This window comes from Mobula hypostoma, chromosome 22, assembly GCF_963921235.1.
Source record: "Mobula hypostoma chromosome 22, sMobHyp1.1, whole genome shotgun sequence".
NCBI classification, from domain to species: Eukaryota; Metazoa; Chordata; class Chondrichthyes; order Myliobatiformes; family Myliobatidae; genus Mobula; species Mobula hypostoma.
In genome coordinates, this window is record NC_086118.1 from 9,680,966 (window position 1) to 9,701,038 (window position 20,073).

Sequence of the window (20,073 nt, forward strand, 5' to 3'; positions counted from 1 at the left end):
TAGGAATGTGTCCATCGTGTACATTGTTGCCCATTTGCTTAACATCCCAGCATTCATTGGCTGTTTCTTTGCAGCTTATATTTCCACACAACTTTGTCTCACTACCAGATTTGTCATTTAAAGTTTGTTAGCCTTCAAAGATTGTTCTACTCAACTTTCTCCCGCAAGTTGCACACAAAAACTCAAATATCCTTGTCCTTCTGTTGGAGTTTTTGTTGAGACCCCTATTATTAAATACCTTGTAAAATAGTCAGATTCACTTTTTTCCATCCTGTCATCTAAGTCATTGATATAGACAATTAGTAGCCATGACCCAAGCACTGATCATTATGATACCTGTATAATCAACAAAGAAAGAAAAGAACACAACGGAGATCTTTAAACCTTACGATTTCAAAGTGAAAAGTGCTTTGTTTGAAACAATTGATTTGAAAGTCATGAGATAAATGCACGATGGCTGAGCTGAGCAGGTTGCAGCAGCTGTTCATATTCCTTACCTGTAAATATGGTCAAAGTATTCATATATGAGACTCATTTTCTTGTGAGCATACTCAATAATAACCATAACAGAATAATGAAAGACCACCCAACTAGGGTGTTCAACCAGTGTGCAGAAGACAGCAAGCTGTGCAAATACAAAAAGCAAGAAATTTTAATAATAAATAAATATCAAGAACATGAGATAAAGATTCCTTGAAAATTGAAAATTGAGTCCATTGGTTGTGGGAACATTTCAATAACTGTTCCTGAACCTAGTGGTGTGAGTCCTAAAGCTCTTGTACCTACTTCCTGCTGGCAGCAGTGAGAAGAGAGCATGTCCTGGGTGGTGAGGGTCCCCCTAATGATGGATGCTGCTTTCTTGCTACAGCGCTTCGTGTAGGTATGCTCAATGGTTGGGAAGACTTTACCCATGATGGACTGGGCTGTATTCATTACTCATTGTAGGATTTTCCATTCAAGGGCTTTGGTGTTTCCATACCAGGTCATGATGCAGCCAGTCAATATACACTCCACTACAAGAAGTTTGTTGAAGTTTTAGATGTCTTGCCAAATCTGAAGCAACAAACAATCTATTGGTGTAACTCAACAAGTTGAACAGCATCTGTTCGGGAAGGAACTATCGATGTTTTGTGTGGAAATTCTGCATATGGAGATACTGTTTGACCTGCTAGGTTCCTCCCACAGGTTGTTTATTGCTCCAGATACCAGTATCTGCCGTCTCTTGTGTCAACAAATGACTGAACTGGATCCAGATAATCTCACCACCACTTTCCTAAGAATTAAATTTAGGTCTAAAATAGCCTAAACCAGGAATAGTTTTTAGCACAGTGATTTTGGGATTACTTACTGCCTGTTACGCCTCTGACATTTAGGGCAGCAACGAAGGTCCTCCATCTCTGGTGGCACTCACAGCTTCCTTCATTGTGTCCATCGCTTCCTCTTGATTTTCACTACTGTCAGCCATGCAAGTCCTGGGTGGAGACTCAGGAATACCGTCACACTCAGATGAAGAAGGATTCTTCACTGCCACTTCCGTAACAATTTTGTTTTACCAGTCAGGGTTGTTAGCCCCAAGCTGAACCCCTAAACCTGGAGGACTGGTGAACCACCCTTAGTCTGTCCTCTACCCTTTGACTGTTTATTATGGGTGACCCTACCAAGAGCCAAAGCATAAAGCCCTAACTCCAGCCAACATAGCTCTCCAGGCCACAACAAGTTTGTGGTCCTCTTGGAGGAATTTTGGCATTATGTTGATTCAGTTAGATAAATTTGGCTGGCTGGTGGCGCAATGCAATCAGCGCGATGAATCCAAGTCGAGCCACCCCCCGAGCACGCCTTCCATCCATGCTGGGTTGAGCGTTAAACTAATCACTCGGCCTTGTTAAAAAAAAAAGGTTCGAGCCAGGAACATTCATAGCGTGACCGCTTAATCCAAAAGGGGACCAATCCTGATACCACACACCAGACAAGAATGGCTGACTGACTGGTGCGACACGCTAATAAATAAATAAATAAATAAATAAGTTAAAACAGTAGCACAATCAATCATTGCATTCACAAAGTATCTCATTCAGAAAGTCAGAAGGCATGGGATCCAGGGAAGTTTGGCCAGGTGGATTCAGAATTGGCTTCCCTGCAGAAGGCAGAGGGTGGAGGTGGAGGGAGTACATTCAGATTGGAGGATTGTGACTAGTGGTGTCCCACAAGGATCTGCTCTGGGACCTCTACTTTTTGTGATTTTTATTAACGACCTGGATGTGGGGGTAGAAGGGTGGGTTGGCAAGTTTGCAGATGACACAAAGATTGGTGGTGTTGTAGATAGTGTAGAGGATTGTCGAAGATTGCAGAGAGACATTGATAGGATGCAGAAGTGGGCTGAGAAGTGGCAGATGGAGTTCAACCCGGAGAAGTGTGAGGTGGTACACTTTGGAAGGACAAACTCCCAGGCAGAGTACAAAGTAAATGGCAGGATACTTGGTGGTGTGGAGGAGCAGAGGGATCTGGGGGTACATGTCCACAGATCTCTGAAAGTTGCCTCACAGGTGGATAGGGTAGTTAAGAAAGCTTATGGGGTGTTAGCTTTCATAAGTCGAGGGATAGAGTTTAAGAGTCGCGATGTAATGATGCAGCTCTGTAGGCCACACTTGGAGTACTGCGTCCAGTTCTGGTCACCTCACTATAGGAAGGATGTGGAAGCATTGGAAAGGGTACAGAGGAGATTTACCAGGATGCTGCCTGGTTTAGAGAGTATGCATTATGATCAGAGATTAAGGGAGCTAGGGCTTTACTCTTTGGAGAGAAGGAGGATGAGAGGAGAGGTGTACAAGATAATAAGAGGAATAGATAGAGTGGATAACCAGCACCTCTTCCCCAGGGCACCACTGCTCAATACAAGAGGACATGGCTTTAAGGTAAGGGGTGGGAAGTTCAAGGGGGATATTAGAGGAAGGTTTTTTACTCAGAGTGGTTGGTGCGTGGAATGCACTGCCTGAGTCAGTGGTGGAGGCAGATACACTAGTGCAGTTTAAGAGACTACTAGACAGGTATATGGAGGAATTTGAGGTGGGGGCTTATATGGGAGGCAGGGTTTGAGGGTCGGCACAACATTGTGGGCCGAAGGGCCTGTACTGTGCTGTACTATTCTATGTTCTATGTTCTATATTGAGAAAGTGTCTTTTACTCAATAACAATGCTGCTTCATTTAGTATATTTTGGCAACAAATTATTCAGCGTGAAAGGAGGAGGGTTTACACATTACTCATCTATTTTATGCTTTCAATTGGACCTTTGTGTATTATACTTTGATGAAAGGTACAATATGTAGTACCAAGCAAAAAGGAATTTTCTTCAACTGTGTTTGTTGAAATGCCATTTAAGAAGGAAAAGGAGGTGGAAATTCAAAACAAGACAAACATGGTGTGTGTTTGGAAAAGCATGAGAATTAATATTACAGTTGATGCAGCATCTCTTCAGATAATGAAATGCCAACAACTGAAAAAGTTAAATTGTTCTGAATGCTTCCGGAGTTTTCAGATTCTATTTTGCACCATTTGTTCTCTTTTTGAAAGTTTAAAAGACCAAATGTGATTTTTTTTTTGCTCCCAAACCATAGGCCCTTGCAAAGGTTCCTGCAAGTTATCTGGTCACTGCTTACCCTACAGCTCTGCCAGTGGAACGACTGACATTCTGAACTGTGATCCGCAAAGCTGTCCCATCTGTATCAGGAGCAATGAATCTGAGGTGACGGACAATGAGACACTGGATTCAGAGAGTGATGGCGTGTACGAGTTCACCCAGGATGTTCACTACAATGATCAACGAGATCCTCAATGTAACCAACCAAGAGCAAAGAAATGCTGGGAATTTTGGAACATAGTCTGTAACACCTGCCGCAAAATTGTTGACAGCAAATATTTTGGGCGAGGAATTATGATTGCTATTCTCATCAATACACTTAGTATGGGGATAGAATACCATGAACAGGTAAGGCAACACAAAGTATTCTCACATCTGTAAAGCTTTTATATTTCCAATGTATATGAAGTATTCAAGAGTACATTTAATGTAATTTGTCTGGAAATTTGATAATAGATTGACCACAGTGTTATCAAATACTATGTCAAGCAAGTCTCTCTAAGTAAAAGGCTCAAAGTAATTGCCTATGAAGCAGGAGACTAGAAAAGAACCAACTCTCGGCAAATTAAAAAACTTCTTTAGGTTCCTACCTTTAAGTTTGGAAATTTAGAGTGTAAAGTTGATTAGGTTGGAAAGCATACCAGACACAACCTTTTTTGTTTCAATTGTAATGGTGATTTCAATCAAGGTATATAGATGTTCTCACATGATACTAGAACCATGTCTAATTTTATCTGAATATTTTAGGACTGTAACAATCTTTTTTTCCGTAATTGCATTTCAGAATGCAGTGATTCAGATGGCAGATGATAGCAAATTAGGAAGTATGCAAAGGAATAAAGGAACGGAGGTTAAATTTATAGTTGAAAGAAGGTAATCAAACCTTCTCAGTGCCAGGCACTGAGATCACTCAACTTCCTTTTAGGATCAAATCTCTGCTTCCCTTTTTGAATACATAGATCGCATCCAAGGATGGCTGTGAACATTCCATCTGAGTTCGGAATCAAACAGGAATGCTTCTGGCTACTGTTCAGCAGGATTCACACTTAGTGGAATTATCATGTAAAATCCTGTGGTTCTAACTCTGTCCTGTCTTAAGAAGCAACTTTAAAGCCACCACTTTGATCAAGCATTTTTTTCAGCTGTCTCCTTCAGCTTAGTATCAAAATTTTGACTGTAGTCATGTGAAGGATCTAGAGGTACAGTGGATTCTGGTTAACGTGCCATTGGTTAATCAGGGCAGCCAGTAATTTGGGACTATTCTTAACAAAAACTCATCGAGAAAATAGCCAGGATTCTCTTTGTTTATTTGGGACACTATGCCACTTAATTGGGACAGGAGACTGTTGCTGAGCAGTTTCTAACTAGAGACAGATGCATGCACTTGTGTGTCCATTAGACACTGTGCTTGGAGCGAACAGTCTTTAAATAGTGTTCGTTGCAAGTACTTGTGTTCAAAAGGCAGCGATTCCTGTCACTAATAGTTGGCAAGAAATAAGCAGCAAGACGTTTCCAAACTATTTTGCTCACTGCAGTTTGAAGCATTCAAGCTTGGAGATGCCAGAAACAGCTGGGAGTTAAAATGAAACATTTTCATTACTTTAAAAAGTTGGGAACTATGAAAAACGTAAAGTTATTGACAATCATCTTGAATATTACAATAAAAATGAAGATTTGGAGGATGCAATTGTCAATAGCATTGTATAGCTTCAATAGTTGTACCGTGGAGGTCATTCTGACAGGCTGCATCAGTGTCTGGTATGGAGGGGCTACTGCACAGGACCGAAAGGAGCTGCAGAAGGTTGTAAATCTAGTCAGCTCCATTTTGGGCACTAGCCTACAAAGTACCCAGGACATCGTTAGGGAGTGGTGTCTCAGAAAGGCAGCGTCCATTATTAAGGACTTCCAGCACCCAGGGCATGCCCTTTTCTCACTGTTACCATCAGGCAAGAGGTACAGAAGCCTGAAGACACACATTCAGTGATTCAGGAACAGCTTCTTCCCCTCTGTCATCTGATTCCTAAATGAACATTGAAGTTTTGGACACTACCTTACTTTTTTAAAAATATGCAGTATCTCTGTTTTTACACTTTTTAAATTCTATTTAATATATGTAATTGATTTACTTGTTTATTTATTATCATGTTTTATTTTATTTATTATTATTTTTGTTTCTGTCTGCTAGATTATGTATTGCATTGAACTGCTGCTGCTAAGTTAACAAATTTCATGTCACATGCCAGTGATAATAAACCTGATTCTGATTTGATGAAGGCAGTCCGTTTTCTACACTAAATGTCTAAGCTGATTTTGTTCATTTACAATCAAAAGACTGTGGCAGCATACAGGTACACAGGATGAATCCCTCCATTACTAACAATTAGGAACTAATACACAGTTTTATAGTACTTTAGTAGTATCGATAGTATTCTAATTTGTTTTGCATTTCATTTAAATACATAATACGTTACTCAGTTAAATGGCAGTTTGTCTTTTTTTAATACTTTTTAACTATTTCCATGAAACTTTGACTAACTGTGGCAACTGCTTAATTGGGCCAAAATGTACTGGTCTCAATGTGTCCCAATTAACCTGAATCCATTGTATTTCACTACAATAAATGGAATTCATATCAAATTATAACAGCATGAATAATCAGTAGTTTTGTTTTACATTGCTTGTGAACCAAGGGAATGCAAGGATCTAGAATATACAGAGAAGTAGGGATGATGGATTAAAAAACTTGTTACAGGGACCTCAACCCAGGAGATACTTTATACTTTATACTTTATTGTCGCCAAACAATTGATCACAGCGATACTTGATTCTGTGCTTCCTGCTCCCTGGAGTACAAATTGATTGTAAATATTAAAAACTTGAATTATAAATCATAAATAGAAAATAGAAAATGGGAAGTAAAGTAGTGCAAAAAACCAAGAAGCAGGTCTGGATATTGGGAGGGTATGGCCCATATTCGGGTCAGGATCCGTTCAACAGTCTTATCACAGTTGGAAAGAAGCTGTTCCCAAATCAAGATTCAAAGTCTGCTGAGGGCTAGACCAATGATATTCAAGACTGGTGATCCAGAACTATCTAAGAAGTACAGGTACGAACGACAGAAAGCTATCTTAAGAGAAAACAAAACAATTCTGATATAGCCTAAATCGCAACCATCAGCAGAATTTCCACGCCATTACTTCCTACAAAGCTAAACCTAACATCATGAATAGCAGGGATACTTCACTCCCAGATGATCTCAATGCCTTTTATGTACGCTTTGAAAGGGTGAATAAAGCTGTATCAATACAAATCCCTGTAGCATCCGGTGACCCTGTGATCTCTGTCTCAGAGGTCAACGTCAGAACATCTTTCAAGAGGGTGAATCCTCGCAAGGTGTTAGGCCCTGATGGTATACCTGGTTGGTCTCTGAAAGCCTGTGCCAACCAACTTGCAGAAATGTTCAAGGACATCTTCAGTCTCTCACCGCCTCAGTTAGAAGCTCCCATCTGCTTTGAAAGGGCAACAATCACACTTGTGTCCAAGAAGAGCAGCGAAAGCTTCCTTAACGACCAGCGCCCAGTGGCACTCATATCTACTGTGATGAGCTGCGTTGACAGGCTGGTCATGGTTAGAATCAACTCCCGCCTAAGCAAGAACCCGGACTTGTTGGAATTTGCCCATCACCACAGTATGTCTACAGCAGATGCAAACTCACTGGGTCTCCACTTGTCTTTGGATCACCTGGACAATTAGTATTCAACACAATCATACCCTTAGGTCTAATCAAAAAGCTTGAAAACTTGGCCTCTGTATCTCCCTCTGCAACTGGATCCTTGACTTCCAAACTGGAGGCCACAGTCCGTGTAGATTGGAAGTAACATCTCATCACAGACAATCAACACAAGTGCACCTCAATTATGCATGCTTAGCACATTGCTCTACTCTCCCTACACCCAGGACTGTGTTGCTAGGCACAGCTCAAACACCATCTATAAATTTGCCGATGACACAACTACTGTTGTCAGAACTTCAGATGGTGCCATGGAGGTGTAAAGGAATGAGATAGATCAGCTGGTTAAGAGTTGTCTCAGCAACAACCTTGCATCCAATGTCAGTAAGACCAGGGAATTGATTGTGAACTTTCGGAAAGTGAAGTCGAGGGAACAGATACCAGTCCTCATGGAGGGATAAGAAGTGGAAAAGGTGAGCAGTTTCAAGTTCTTGGATGTCAGCCTCTCTGAGGATCTGTCACTGGCATACGTCATGAAATTTGTTATTATGCGGTAGCAGTACATTGCAATACATAATAAAAAGTAAATTATGGTAAGAAATATGTATATATATTTACTCATTTTAAAAAGTTAAATTAAACCAGTGGTGCAAAAAGTAAAAAATGAGGTGAGGTAATGTTCATGAATTCAATGTCTATTCAGACATCTGATGGCAGAAGGGAAGAAGCTATTCCTAAATTGTTGAGTGTGCACCATCAGACTCATGTATGTACCTCCTTCCTGATGGTAGCAATGAGAAGAGGGCATGTTCTGGGTGATGGGGGTCCTTCATGATGGATGCTGCCTTTTTCAGGCATTGCTCTTGAAGATGTCCTGGATGCTGGGGAGGCCGGTGCCCAAGCAAGTCTTCATGTTTTTTCCCTATTTTTGTCCCATCTTTTGCATCAGTACCACGTAATCCATAGGGCTTATTGCAACATGGTTTCTATTTTCAAATAACTGCCAAATTGCTGTTTTTTGTGGGGTGTTGGCGAGCTCGATTCCTGCACTGATGTTGGTGAGATGGAGGTAATGGGCACCCTGTCATTGATAACCCAAGTCAAGCAGAGAGGCTCAGGGCAGTTGTCAAAGCTTTCTCCACAGTAGGACTTATTCCTCACTTAAAGGATTCCTCCCAGCAGTTCTCCAATGGGAGACAGGTTTTCAATTTATTGCATTGATCAAGAACAAGCTAGTCACACAAACTCTTTACTATAAATCGATGGTCTTGCAGGAAACTCCAAAACAAATATGGTCCCAGAGACATTCAGCTCAGAACCAGCAGATGAGCAAGAATACCACACTGACTGATATTAAGTACAAGATATCCCATATGATTCGGCTGTGTTGGCATCTCCACAGTGAACATTGCGACTATCAAATGTAACAGAAAATTACAGAAGCGCTTTAAAATTGGATTGTACTTCTCAGCAGCAGAACGTTACATGCAGCATAAAAATGCTTCCAAGGTACTCCGTGGATTTGATGCAATCCCACCAGGGATCTTTTCCCCCATCTTTTTTGCTTACTGCCTGTTATGATGCTGGCATTTAGGGTAGCAATTAAGGTTCTCTATCTCTGGTGATGTTCAGGGCTTCCTTCATCGAGTCAATAGCTTCTTAGCGGTTTTCACTACCGTCAGTCCTGCAAGTCCTGGGTGGAGACTCAGGAATACCAGTCAGGGATGTTAGCCTTGAGTTGAACCCCCGAACCTGGAGGACCAGTGAAACAATCTTATTCTGGCCTTTACCCTTTGACCTGTATGGAATGGGTGACCCTACTGAGAGCCAAAGCATAAAGCCCTAACTCCAGCCAACATAGCTCTCTGGGTCACTGAGGCACACAAGCCTCCAAATCACAACCGGATTGTGGTCCTCTTAAAGGTTTATTCTTTCTCTCTTTGGAGGGGAGAAAGTTAGTCTTGATGAATGCCAGATCGCAACAAGACCCCACTTCTAATGAGGATGTACTGAAACTCTGTTTGACATGTCATTCATGTTATTAGCACTTGAGAAAGAGACCAACAAGTAACTCTTACAGTTATGTATAAATAATTATGTGAATGTAATACATAGCCAAGGTGCAGTGAGGGTTTCATTCAATGACAGTAGGAGCAAATGGAGCTAAATCAGGAAAAAGAATAAAATGGTTTAACAGAATACCAGCTGGAACCTTAACAATAAAAGAGAAGAATATTCTGCCAAGTTGTCTCACAAACTTCAATGTAATTGAACATTTTTGTGTCCTTTAATTTTCTTTTTCCCCAGCATCTGAATTTTAGACAACATTTTAAGCCTTAGCTTCATCAGACTGTTACTCTGGATAATTTTTAACAAAGCTCTCTTCAGAACCTTGCAAACTGGCTGCCGGCTTTCCTACTTTACAAGAATTGCTCTGATGCTGTGGTGCACAGCTTCCTGGCGGGAATGGTCAAGTTTACAATCCAAGCCATTAACAAAAAAAACAGGCTGTGCTTTACCCACACATAACCAGATGCTGATATTTATTCATGTTTAAAGGCACAAATGTCACAGTTCTTACTCACTTCTTCTTTGCTGATCCCCTTACATCTTCATTTGGTGTCCGCTGTTTGCAGACTCACTGCCCCATTCACAGCTACCTACATACAGTAGTCCTTGTCCTGCACTGCACTCCATCCTCTCATCCCTCCACTAACTGCCCCCTCGCTGCTGATCTCAATACCTCCTCACTCCTGCACTCCCTCTCCCCACACTTGGTTCACTGTTCCTTCACTGCACTTCTGACCCATAATGTTCCTTGACCGCTCCCTCAGTGGTCTTGTCATTGGCATGCTGCTTCGCTCATTAGCCCTTCACAATTGCAGTCATCACAACAGCAGTGTGTCTTTTCATTTTGCCAGACCTTTCTACCCATAAGTGTTGTTAGTAGTTTGTCTGTCCTCTACTTACCTGCACTCTATTATTAAAGAGTGATGGATCTCTACCACCCCATACTTCATTCAGTTTTATATAAAGAGAGACACCCTACCAACCAGTATTGTTATATAGTATCAAACACCTATCCCACCTTTAATCTAGTATTATACCATAGACAAACCTCTATGTACCTGGATTCCAATGTTATACAGTAACAGGCCTTTACTACAAGTAGCATACCGGGGATTTGATCCAGTCACTCAACTGAGATGTTGGCCAACATTGTGCTGTCTGTGGTGAGCATTGCTGACTCACCATTCATCTCAGAAATAAGCTGGTACTGAACTCCAAGCAAGGGAAAGTAAGCCCCACTTCCATCTAGTTTGATCATGGGATCACTGAATCATCCATCTCAGTAAATGCACTTCCTACTGAAAATGAGGGACTATGAAATTGCCCTGAAAATTGATTTGAAAGTAACTGTTTGAAGTGCACTTCCTACTTCATGTCAAATCACACCCATAGAAACAAAATCTTGAGTGAAAAACAGATTGAAAGGGACCCGCAGATGTCCTATTATATCACTTGTATACGTTAATGGATGTTTATAACCGGCAGCCAGAACATATGACTTCAAAGGGAATTGGGTTTCCATGAAATATGATGGCAAAGAAGCATTTATAACCCTTTGTTCAAGTTTGAGAATGTGTACACAGACAGTGAGTACAAATGTATTTTATCATAGCTAACTGAAGCTGCAGCCAGAAAACCCAAACAAAAGAGGTAGCAATTAGGTGCATTATGAGTCACGGAACAGGAGGTGCAAGATATTTGCAGTCAGAGGTCTTGGGCTAAAGCTGCAAATCTGTACTGTACTAGACAAAGATGTGCTTAGAACCTGGGTATGCAAGCACCAGGTGTCACTATATAGTAAGGTGTTCCAAAAGAGGGCACTGCCAAATTGCCAAGGAACATTCCTTTCAACTGGTCCATGTCATGTAATCTGTCCCTTATAGAAAGTTTTTTTTGTGCAGAAGAACACCTTTGACCGTGAGTTAATCTGGAAATAGTTGACACTGAATGTTCTTGACATCCTGCAGTATATGGATTCTGTCAGATGGCTTCCTATACAGTTTGTCAAAGAGGTCTCAATATTGAAAATAACTTGGAAAATGTGTAGCTTGAGTGTTTGATTGTTGGGTTGAGTTGCTCTCCAATCTTGGAAATCCATTTGCAAATGTTTCGTCACCATACGAGGAAACATCCTCAGTGCACAGATTTTCTCTGCTTTGATATGGGATCCTATCCACCCACTGGGTTGCTTTTTCCAACATAAGTGTATGCTTGAAATCAGTTGTTTTTGAGTTGTGTCCATCATTCCTACTTGTAGCAGTGAACCGTGACCTTGCATCAATTCCAAAAGCTAATTGAATTGTTAATTTGGAGAATAGAACAGCATCTGGAAATCTCTGAAATACACCTCTAGTTTCAAACCACTAACCTAGAAAAAGAGGCTTCCACAAGAATCTAATCTACACACTTTCAGCCACTTTTTCTAAAATATTGAGAACAAAACTGTCCTGCAGCTTCCAGTAAAGAATATGATCAAAATAATGAAGCTCAGGTCAGGATGTACCCATTGCATTATATCCACTCTGACCATTGGTACACAAGAGAACAAGACCAATCTGAGCCACGAGCTTGTATCCTAGAATCAGTTTCCAAAGAAAAACTCAGCTGGCACTTAACAATCTGATTACCTGATCTTTGAGAATTTATAGTGTGCAAATCCCACTCAAAGTGTCCAGATTACCAAAGCATTTAATTTCTTTGCATTTTGAAACATCCTGAAATCATGAAAGGTGCTCTATAGATCCAAATTGTTTCTTTTTACCTTTGGGAGGTCATCTGGAATGCATTTTTGTAGAGGAGTACATAAGATAATAGGTACCTTCAGAAAATAATTGTACACTAATTTATCAGTAAAGGACATGAAAAGGACATAAAGGACATAAAACACTAAAAGGCAAGATTTTAGCTAATTGATTCCTACAATTGGAAATGGAATAAGGATGTGGGTTAGAAGGAATGAGGGTGTAGTACCTCTCCAGAGGGATGAACTCTGACTAAATAACCTTGTCATTAAACCACAATAATTTGAGATATGAGCAAAACAGTAATTTTTTTTTATTGCTAAGACCTAATAACTACTAAATGTACATACATGTAGATTTACAATGGTGGCATAATGCCTCCGAGGTATTGACTGACAGTCCAGAGTCATAGGTTCAGACATGGATCACAAACTTGGACCAAACACAAGTCATCATCCTGCCTAAGAAAAGGAAGAACATTTGTAAGAACCTTTGAAAGTAACAAGAACACAGAATATACTCTGTGTAGGGGGAAATCAATGTCTATCACCAAGATGACTCAAAAGCACCAGCAAAGATCAAAATGGATTACTCCTCAAGGGCATAATCGCCACACTGGGTCTGTAGCAGGTGGTGAGTAAACCTGCTTCCAGGTTGTATTGCAATGAATTCTAATCACCTCATGTTAGGTTTTGGAGGGAGCACAAAGAGGTTTACCAGGATGTTGCCTTGATTAGAGGGCATGTCGTATAAGGAGAGGTTGGACAAACTGGGTTGTTTTCTCTGGAGTGGTGAAGGCTGAAGGGAGTCTTGATAGAACTTCATGCAATCGCAAGAGGTATTGATCAACAGCTGGTATCTTTCCACGGGGTTGAAATGTTTAATACTAGAAGATACACCTTTAAAGTGATGGGGCAAGTTTATTCTACTTTATAAAAGAATAAAAAGGAAATATGTGGAGTAAGTTCATTGCAGTGAGTGGTAGGTCCCTGGAATGATGGTGAAGAATGGTGGCAGAGGTAAATACAATAGAGACATTTAAAAATCTTTTAAATAGGTACATGAATGTGCAGAGAATGGAAGGTTGTGGACATAGTGCACACAGAAGGAATTAGTTTAGTAAGGTGTTTAATAACTAGTTTAATTAGTTCTAGAACATACAACTTTACAACGCAGAACAACCCCTTCGGCCAGTGATACTGTGCCAACCTTTTAACTTGCTCTGAGACTAACGTAACCATTCCCTCCTACATAATCCTCCATTTATCTATCATCCATATGTCTATCTAAGAGTTTTTTAAATGTCTCTAATGTATCTGCCCCTACCACCACTCCTGGCAGGGCTGACTACACACTCACCACTCTGTGTAAAGAACATAGTTCTCACATAGCCCCTGTATTTTCTTCTACTGACCATAAAATGGTGCCACCTTCTATTAGTCATTTCCACCCTGGGGGAACTTCACTGACTGTCCATTCTATCTATGCCTCTCATTATCTTGTACTCCTCTATCAAGTCACCTCTCATCCTCGAAAAGAAAAGCCCCAACTCACTCATCTTATCTTCATAAGACATACTCTCTAGTCCAGGCAGCACCCTGGTGAATCTCCTCTGCACCCCCTCTGAATTTCCACACACTTCCTATATGAGGCAACCAGAACTGAACACAACATTCCAAAAGACAATAAGATAAGGTATGGTGACAGAATTAGGTCATTCTGCCCATCAAGTCTGATCCACCACTCCATTATCCCTCTCAAACACGTTCTCCTGCCTTCTCCCTGTAAGCTTTGACACCTAACTAATTAAGAACTTATCAAGCTCTGTTTTAATCATATCCAGTGACTTGGCCTGCACAGCCATCTGTGGCAATGAATTCCATAAATTCACCATCCTCTGGCTAAAGAAATTCCTACTCATCTCTGTTCTAAATGGGAATCCTTCTATTCTGAGGCTGTGCCCTCTAGTCCTAGACTCCCCGACTATAGGAAACATCCTCTCCATATCCACTCTGTCCACGTATTTGAATATTCAATAGGTTTCAATGAAATCACCCCTCATTCCACTAAAAGTCAGCCAGTATAGGCCTAGAGCTATCAAACGCTCCTCATATGTTAACCCTTTCATTACTGTACTGGAATCATTCACATGAACCTCCTCTGGACTCTCTCCAATGCCTGCACATCCTTAAAGGAGCCCAAAACTGCTCATAACACCCCACATAGTTTGACTAATGCCTTATAAAGCCTCAGCATTACATCCTTGCTTTTGTATTCTAGTCATCTCAAAATGAATGCGAACATTGCATTTGCCTTCCTTACCACTGGCTCAACTTATAAGTTAAACTTTAGGAAATCCTGCACTAGGACTCCCCAGTTCCTTTGCACCTCAGATTTTTGAATTTTTTTGCTCATTTAGAAAATAGTCTATGCTTTTTTTCCTTCTACCAAAGTGCATGACCATATACATCCCGACACTGTATTACATATGCCACTTGTTTGCCCATTCTCCTAATTTGTCTAAATTCTTCTGCAGATTTCCTACTTCCTCAGCACTACCTGCCCCTCCACTTACTTTCTTATCGTCCATTAATTTGGCCACAAAACCAACAATTCCATAATCCAAAGCATTGACATATAACACGAAATGGAGCAGTCCCAAAACAAAATCCTGTAGAACACCACTAGTCAATGCACCCAACCAGAAAAGGCCCCATTAATTCCTACTCTTTACCTCATGTCAGTCAATCTCCTATCCATGCTACTATTTTGCCAGTAGTAGCATGGGCTCTTAACTTGTTAAGCAGCCTCATGTGTGGCACCTTGACAAAGGCTTTCTGAAAATCTAAGTAAACAATGCCCACTGACTATGTTTGTCTGTGCTCCCTGTTGTTTCCTCAGAATTCCAGCAAATTTGTCAGGCAAGGTTTCCCCTTAAGGAAATGAATTCTAACCTAATCTTCCCAATCTCTGAAGTTAGACCAACTGGCTATAATTTCCTTTCATCTGCCTCCCTACCTTCTTAAAGAGTGGGAGTGACATTTGCAGTTTTCCAGCCTTCTGGAACCACTCCAGAATCTTGTGATTCTTGAAAGACCACTACTAATATCTCCACAATCTCTTCAGCCACCTCTTTCAGAACCCTGGGATGTGGTCCATCTGTTCCAGGTGACTTATCTACCTTCAGACCTTTCAGCTTCCCAAGCACTTTCTCCTTAGTAATAGCAACGACATTCACTTCTGCCCACTGATATTCTCGAATTTCTGGCATGATGTTAGTGTCTTCCACAGTGAAGACTGATGCAAAATACTTAAGTTTGTCTGCTATTTCTTTGTCCCCCATTACTACCTTTCCAGCATAATTTTCCAGTGGTCCAATATCCATTTTTGCCTCTTTTACTCTTTATATATCTGAAAAAAACATTGATATTATTGGCTAACTTATCTTCATATTTCAACTTTTCTCTCCTTATGGCTTTTTTAGTTGTCTTCTGTTGATTTTTAAAAGCTTCCCAATCCTCTAAATCCCACTAATTTTTTCTCTATTATATACCCTCTCTTTTGTTTTTATGTTGGCTTTGACTTCCCTTATCAGCCACGGTTGTGTCGTTCTCCCTTTAGAATACTACTCTGGGATGTATCTATCCTGTGCCTTCGAAATTGCTCCAGGTAACTCCAGCCACTGCTGTTCTGCCATCAGCCCTGCTAGTGTCTCCTTCCAATCAACTTTGGCCAGCTCCTCTCTCATGTTTCTGTAACTCACTTTACTCCACTGTAAAGCTGATTCAACTTCATTCTGCATTTTGAGAAAGAGAATTTTATCATAATCATGATCACTGCCTCCAAAGGGTTTCTTTACCTTAATTTTCATAATCAAATCTGTTCATTACACAGCATCCAGAATTGCCTTTTACCTAGTGGACTCAACTACATGCTATTCTAAAAAGCCATCTCATAGGCATTCTACAAGTTTCCACTCTTGGGATCCACCACCAACCTGATTTTCCCCAGTTACCTGCATATTGAAATCCCCCATAACAATCATAATACTTCCCTTTTTACGTGTCTTTTCCATATCTTGTTGTAGTTTGTAGCCCTCATCCTGGCTACTGTTTGGAGGCTGTACATAACTTCCATCAGGACCTTTTTACTCTTGCCGTTCCATAACTCTACTGATAAAGATTCTACATTTTCTGATCCTGTGTCACCTCTTCCTAAGGATTTGATTTTATTTTTTTTAAAACAGAGCCACTCACCTCCATTGCTTACCTGCCTGCTCTTTCCTCAGATGTGTATCCTCAGATGTTAAGCTCCCATTATGATCTTCTTTCAGCCATGACTCAGTGATGCCCACGTTATACCAACCAATCTGTAGCTGCACTACAAGATCATCTACCTCATTCTTGTATACCCTTTATAACATATTCAGTGCTGTTTATCACCTTTTTTTGATTTTGTCCCCATGTTACACTTCAACTTATCCCACTGACTGCAATTTTGCCCTCTCATCTGCCTGTACTTCCTCAGAGTCTCATTAACCAATACATTTACTTGTATACCATCTGCCCCATCCCTATCTCTCTGGTTCCAAATTCCCTGCCAAATTAGTTTAAATCCTCCCCAACAGCTTATTTAGTACAGGTCATAAGGTACCTTACCCAGAAGTGATCCAAATGATCCAGAAATCTTAAATCCTATCCCCTGCACCAATTCCTCATCCACATATTCATCTTCCACAACACCCTATTCCTACTCTCACTGGAAAGTGGCAAAAGCAGCAATTCAGAGATTACTACCCTTGAACTTTTGCTTTTCAGCTTTCTACATAACTAACTATAATCTCTCTTCAGGACCTCCTCCCTTTTCCTACCAATGACATTGGTATCAAATTTTACCACAACTTCCTGCTGTTTACCTTCCCTCTTTAGAATGCTATGGACCTGATCCGAGACATCCCTGACCCTGGCACCATTCAGGTGTTTCTTTCACATCCATAAATTCTCCTGTCTGCTCTCCTATCACTACTACTCTCCTCTTCTGAGCCATAGAGGCAGACAGGCACCCAGTCACCGTGGCTTCCCCCTGCTAAGTCATCGTCTGGAACAGTATCCAAAGCGGTAAACGTACTATTGAGGGGATGGCCACATGTGTACTCTGTACTGGTTGCCTATTCCTTTTCCCTTTCCTGACAATCACCCATGTACTTGCTTCCCTGGAGCTCCTATCTATCACCTCTTCATTCTCCTGTGTGAGCCGAAGGTCATCCAGCTGCTGCTCCATTTCCTTAATGTGGTCACTAAGGAGCTGCAGCTCAATGCACTTCATGCAGTTATGGTTATCAGGGAGACTGGAGCTCTCCCAGAGCTCCCACACTTTTTTTTAATATATTGTCTGTAAATCCTTCCTCCTTAGTTCAGTGAAGGCACAATGGTTAAATTAGTGGAATGCTCCTCTTGTGAGAAGTGGGATTTCAGAGTCCCTGACAGTCTCCCTGATGACTACATCTGCAGGAAGTGCACCCAGCTTTAGCCCCTGACTGACAACATCTAGTAACTGGAGCTGCAGCTGGATGTACTCAGGACCACCCAGGAGGATGAAAACCTCATAGATGAAACTTTTACTCAAGTGGTCACACCCAGAGTCCAGGCAGGTTTCAGATAGTAGATGGGTGACCACCAGTAGTAAGGGGAGTAAGCAGTCAGCACAGGGCTCCCCTGTGGCCATTCCCCTCAGCAACTAGTGTACCCCTTTGAATACTGCTGGAGGGATGGGGGATGACCTATCAGGGCACAACACCAGCAGCCAGGGCAGTAGCCTTGTGGCCAGCTCTGAGGCTCAGCAGGGAAGGGTAAAGTCAGGCAGAGTGATAGTAATAGAAGATTTGTTAGTTCAGGGGACAGTCAGAAGGTTCTGTGGCAGAGAAAAAGATGCCAGCATGGCGTGTTGTCTCCCAGGATCCAGTATGTCTCAGAGAAGTTGCAGAATATTCTCTAGGTGGGGGGGAGGGGGGGAGGTGTGAGCAGTCAGAGGTCAGAGGTCATCATACGCATTAACACATAGGTAGAAAGGAGGAAGAGGGTGTTAGGAAAGAGGTTGAAGAGCAGTATCTCCAAGGTAGTAACCTCTGGATTACTCCCGGTGCCACATACTACTCAGGGTAGGAACAGGATGATCATACATATGAGGAGGTGGTAGAGATGGCAGGGCTTCAGGTTCTTGGATTATTGGAACCTCTTCTCATAGGAATGTAAAGAAGCCAGAAAAGAACTCAAGAAGGGAATTAGGAAAGCCAGGCATGGCCATGAAATGTCCTTGGCAAGTAGGATTAAGGTAAAACCCAAAGCATTCTGTACGTACATCAAGAGCAAGAGGATAACTAGAGAGAAGATGGGACCACTCAAGGATAAAGGGGGGAACGCTTGCTTGTATGCAGACTATATAGGTGGGGTCCTTAATGAGTACTTTACATCAGTATTTACCAAGGAGAAGAACATGGTTGATGGGGAGATCAGTGACGAGAGTATTAACACACTGGGGCATTTTGAAGAAAAGCAGGTAATGTACCATCTCTTAAAGAGCATTAAGGTGGATAAGTCCCTAAGACCTAATGGGATAGACCCCAGATTATTGAGAAAGAGAAGTGAAGACATTGCTGGAGCCTTCACGAACATCTCCATGTCCTCTCTAGCCACAGGTGAGGTCATGGAGGACTGGTGAGCAGCTAATCTTGTTCCATTGTTCAGGAAAGGGACCAGGGATAATCCTGGAAACTATTCTCACGTCAGTGGTAGGAAGGTTACTGGAGAGAATTCTAGGATTTATGAGCAATTGGAAAAAAATGGCCTAATTGAGGAGAGCCAGCATGGCATTGTACTTACTAACTTGATTTGAGTTTTTTTGATAAGGTGATCAGGGTGGTCCAAGAGGTCTCTGGACATGCTCTATGTTGTAGGTACACGAGGGAAAAATAACTCGACCTCATGTTCACCAGCAGATCTGTTATAGACACGCAAGTCATTAACAACATTGGTAAAACTAACCATCCTACCTTTCCTGTGAAGACAAAGACCCACAACCCAAGGACAGTTTTCATCCTGTTAGATAGCTCTACTGTCATGTTAAATATGAAAACAGATCTGGCAGCTCAGTACTGGGCATAGGTAAGGCATTAAGGCATTGTGAGCAACCAGCAGTTGTGGAATTACATTCCTCTGCAATCCGTAACCTCATGTCCTACAATATCCCTTACTTTACTAATATTATGAACCAGAGGACCAATACTGGTGCAGTAAGGATTCAAGAAGGGAATCCTCAATGATGGCAGTGTCAGACACCAGGCTATGGTGTTTACAGTCATATTTAGCCAGATGTGCCATGTGCCAAGTGAATGACTCCCCAAACATAATATTAAATGCTTCAGAACATTGGATATAATATTAGCTCTGGGCTAGACAACATCTCAGCTGTGATACAGAAGACCTTCATTCCAGAAACAACCAGCCTACTTCAGTATAATTACAATCCTGGCATCTAACTGACAATGTAGAAAATTGGCCAGGACAAATCCAATCTAGCTAATTACTTCCCTGTCAGTCTACTCTCAGTCATCAGCAAAATGATGCTATCAAACTATTTCTCAATAAAGACTCCTGAAATAAATTTCAGATGGGATTACCCTTAACTGCAGGGGGTATTTGATTAAGTTTAGCATTGAGGAATCTTAGTAAAGCAGAAGTTAATGGATATCAAAGGAAAACATTGCATAAAGGTGATGTTTATGGTCATTGGATGTCAGTCATCCAAGCCTGGGACTCGTTACAAAAGTTTTTCAGGACAGTGTCCAAGGCTCAACCTTCAGTTTATTCATCAATGTCCTTCTATCTATCATAAAGTAAG

At 41.3% G+C, this 20,073-nt stretch overlaps 1 protein-coding gene across 3 annotated transcripts in view; it reads left to right on the forward strand.

Annotated features, from left to right (window-relative positions):
• cacna1g (calcium channel, voltage-dependent, T type, alpha 1G subunit) overlaps window positions 1-20,073 on the forward strand; it is a 363,171-nt gene that overhangs the window by 96,987 nt on the left and 246,111 nt on the right. For all 3 annotated transcript variants that reach the window (XM_063074200.1, XM_063074202.1, XM_063074201.1), the window contains exon 8: window positions 3,614-3,984. In XM_063074200.1, the coding sequence (XP_062930270.1) occupies window positions 3,614-3,984 (371 nt within the window). The remainder of the gene's footprint in view (window positions 1-3,613; window positions 3,985-20,073) is intronic.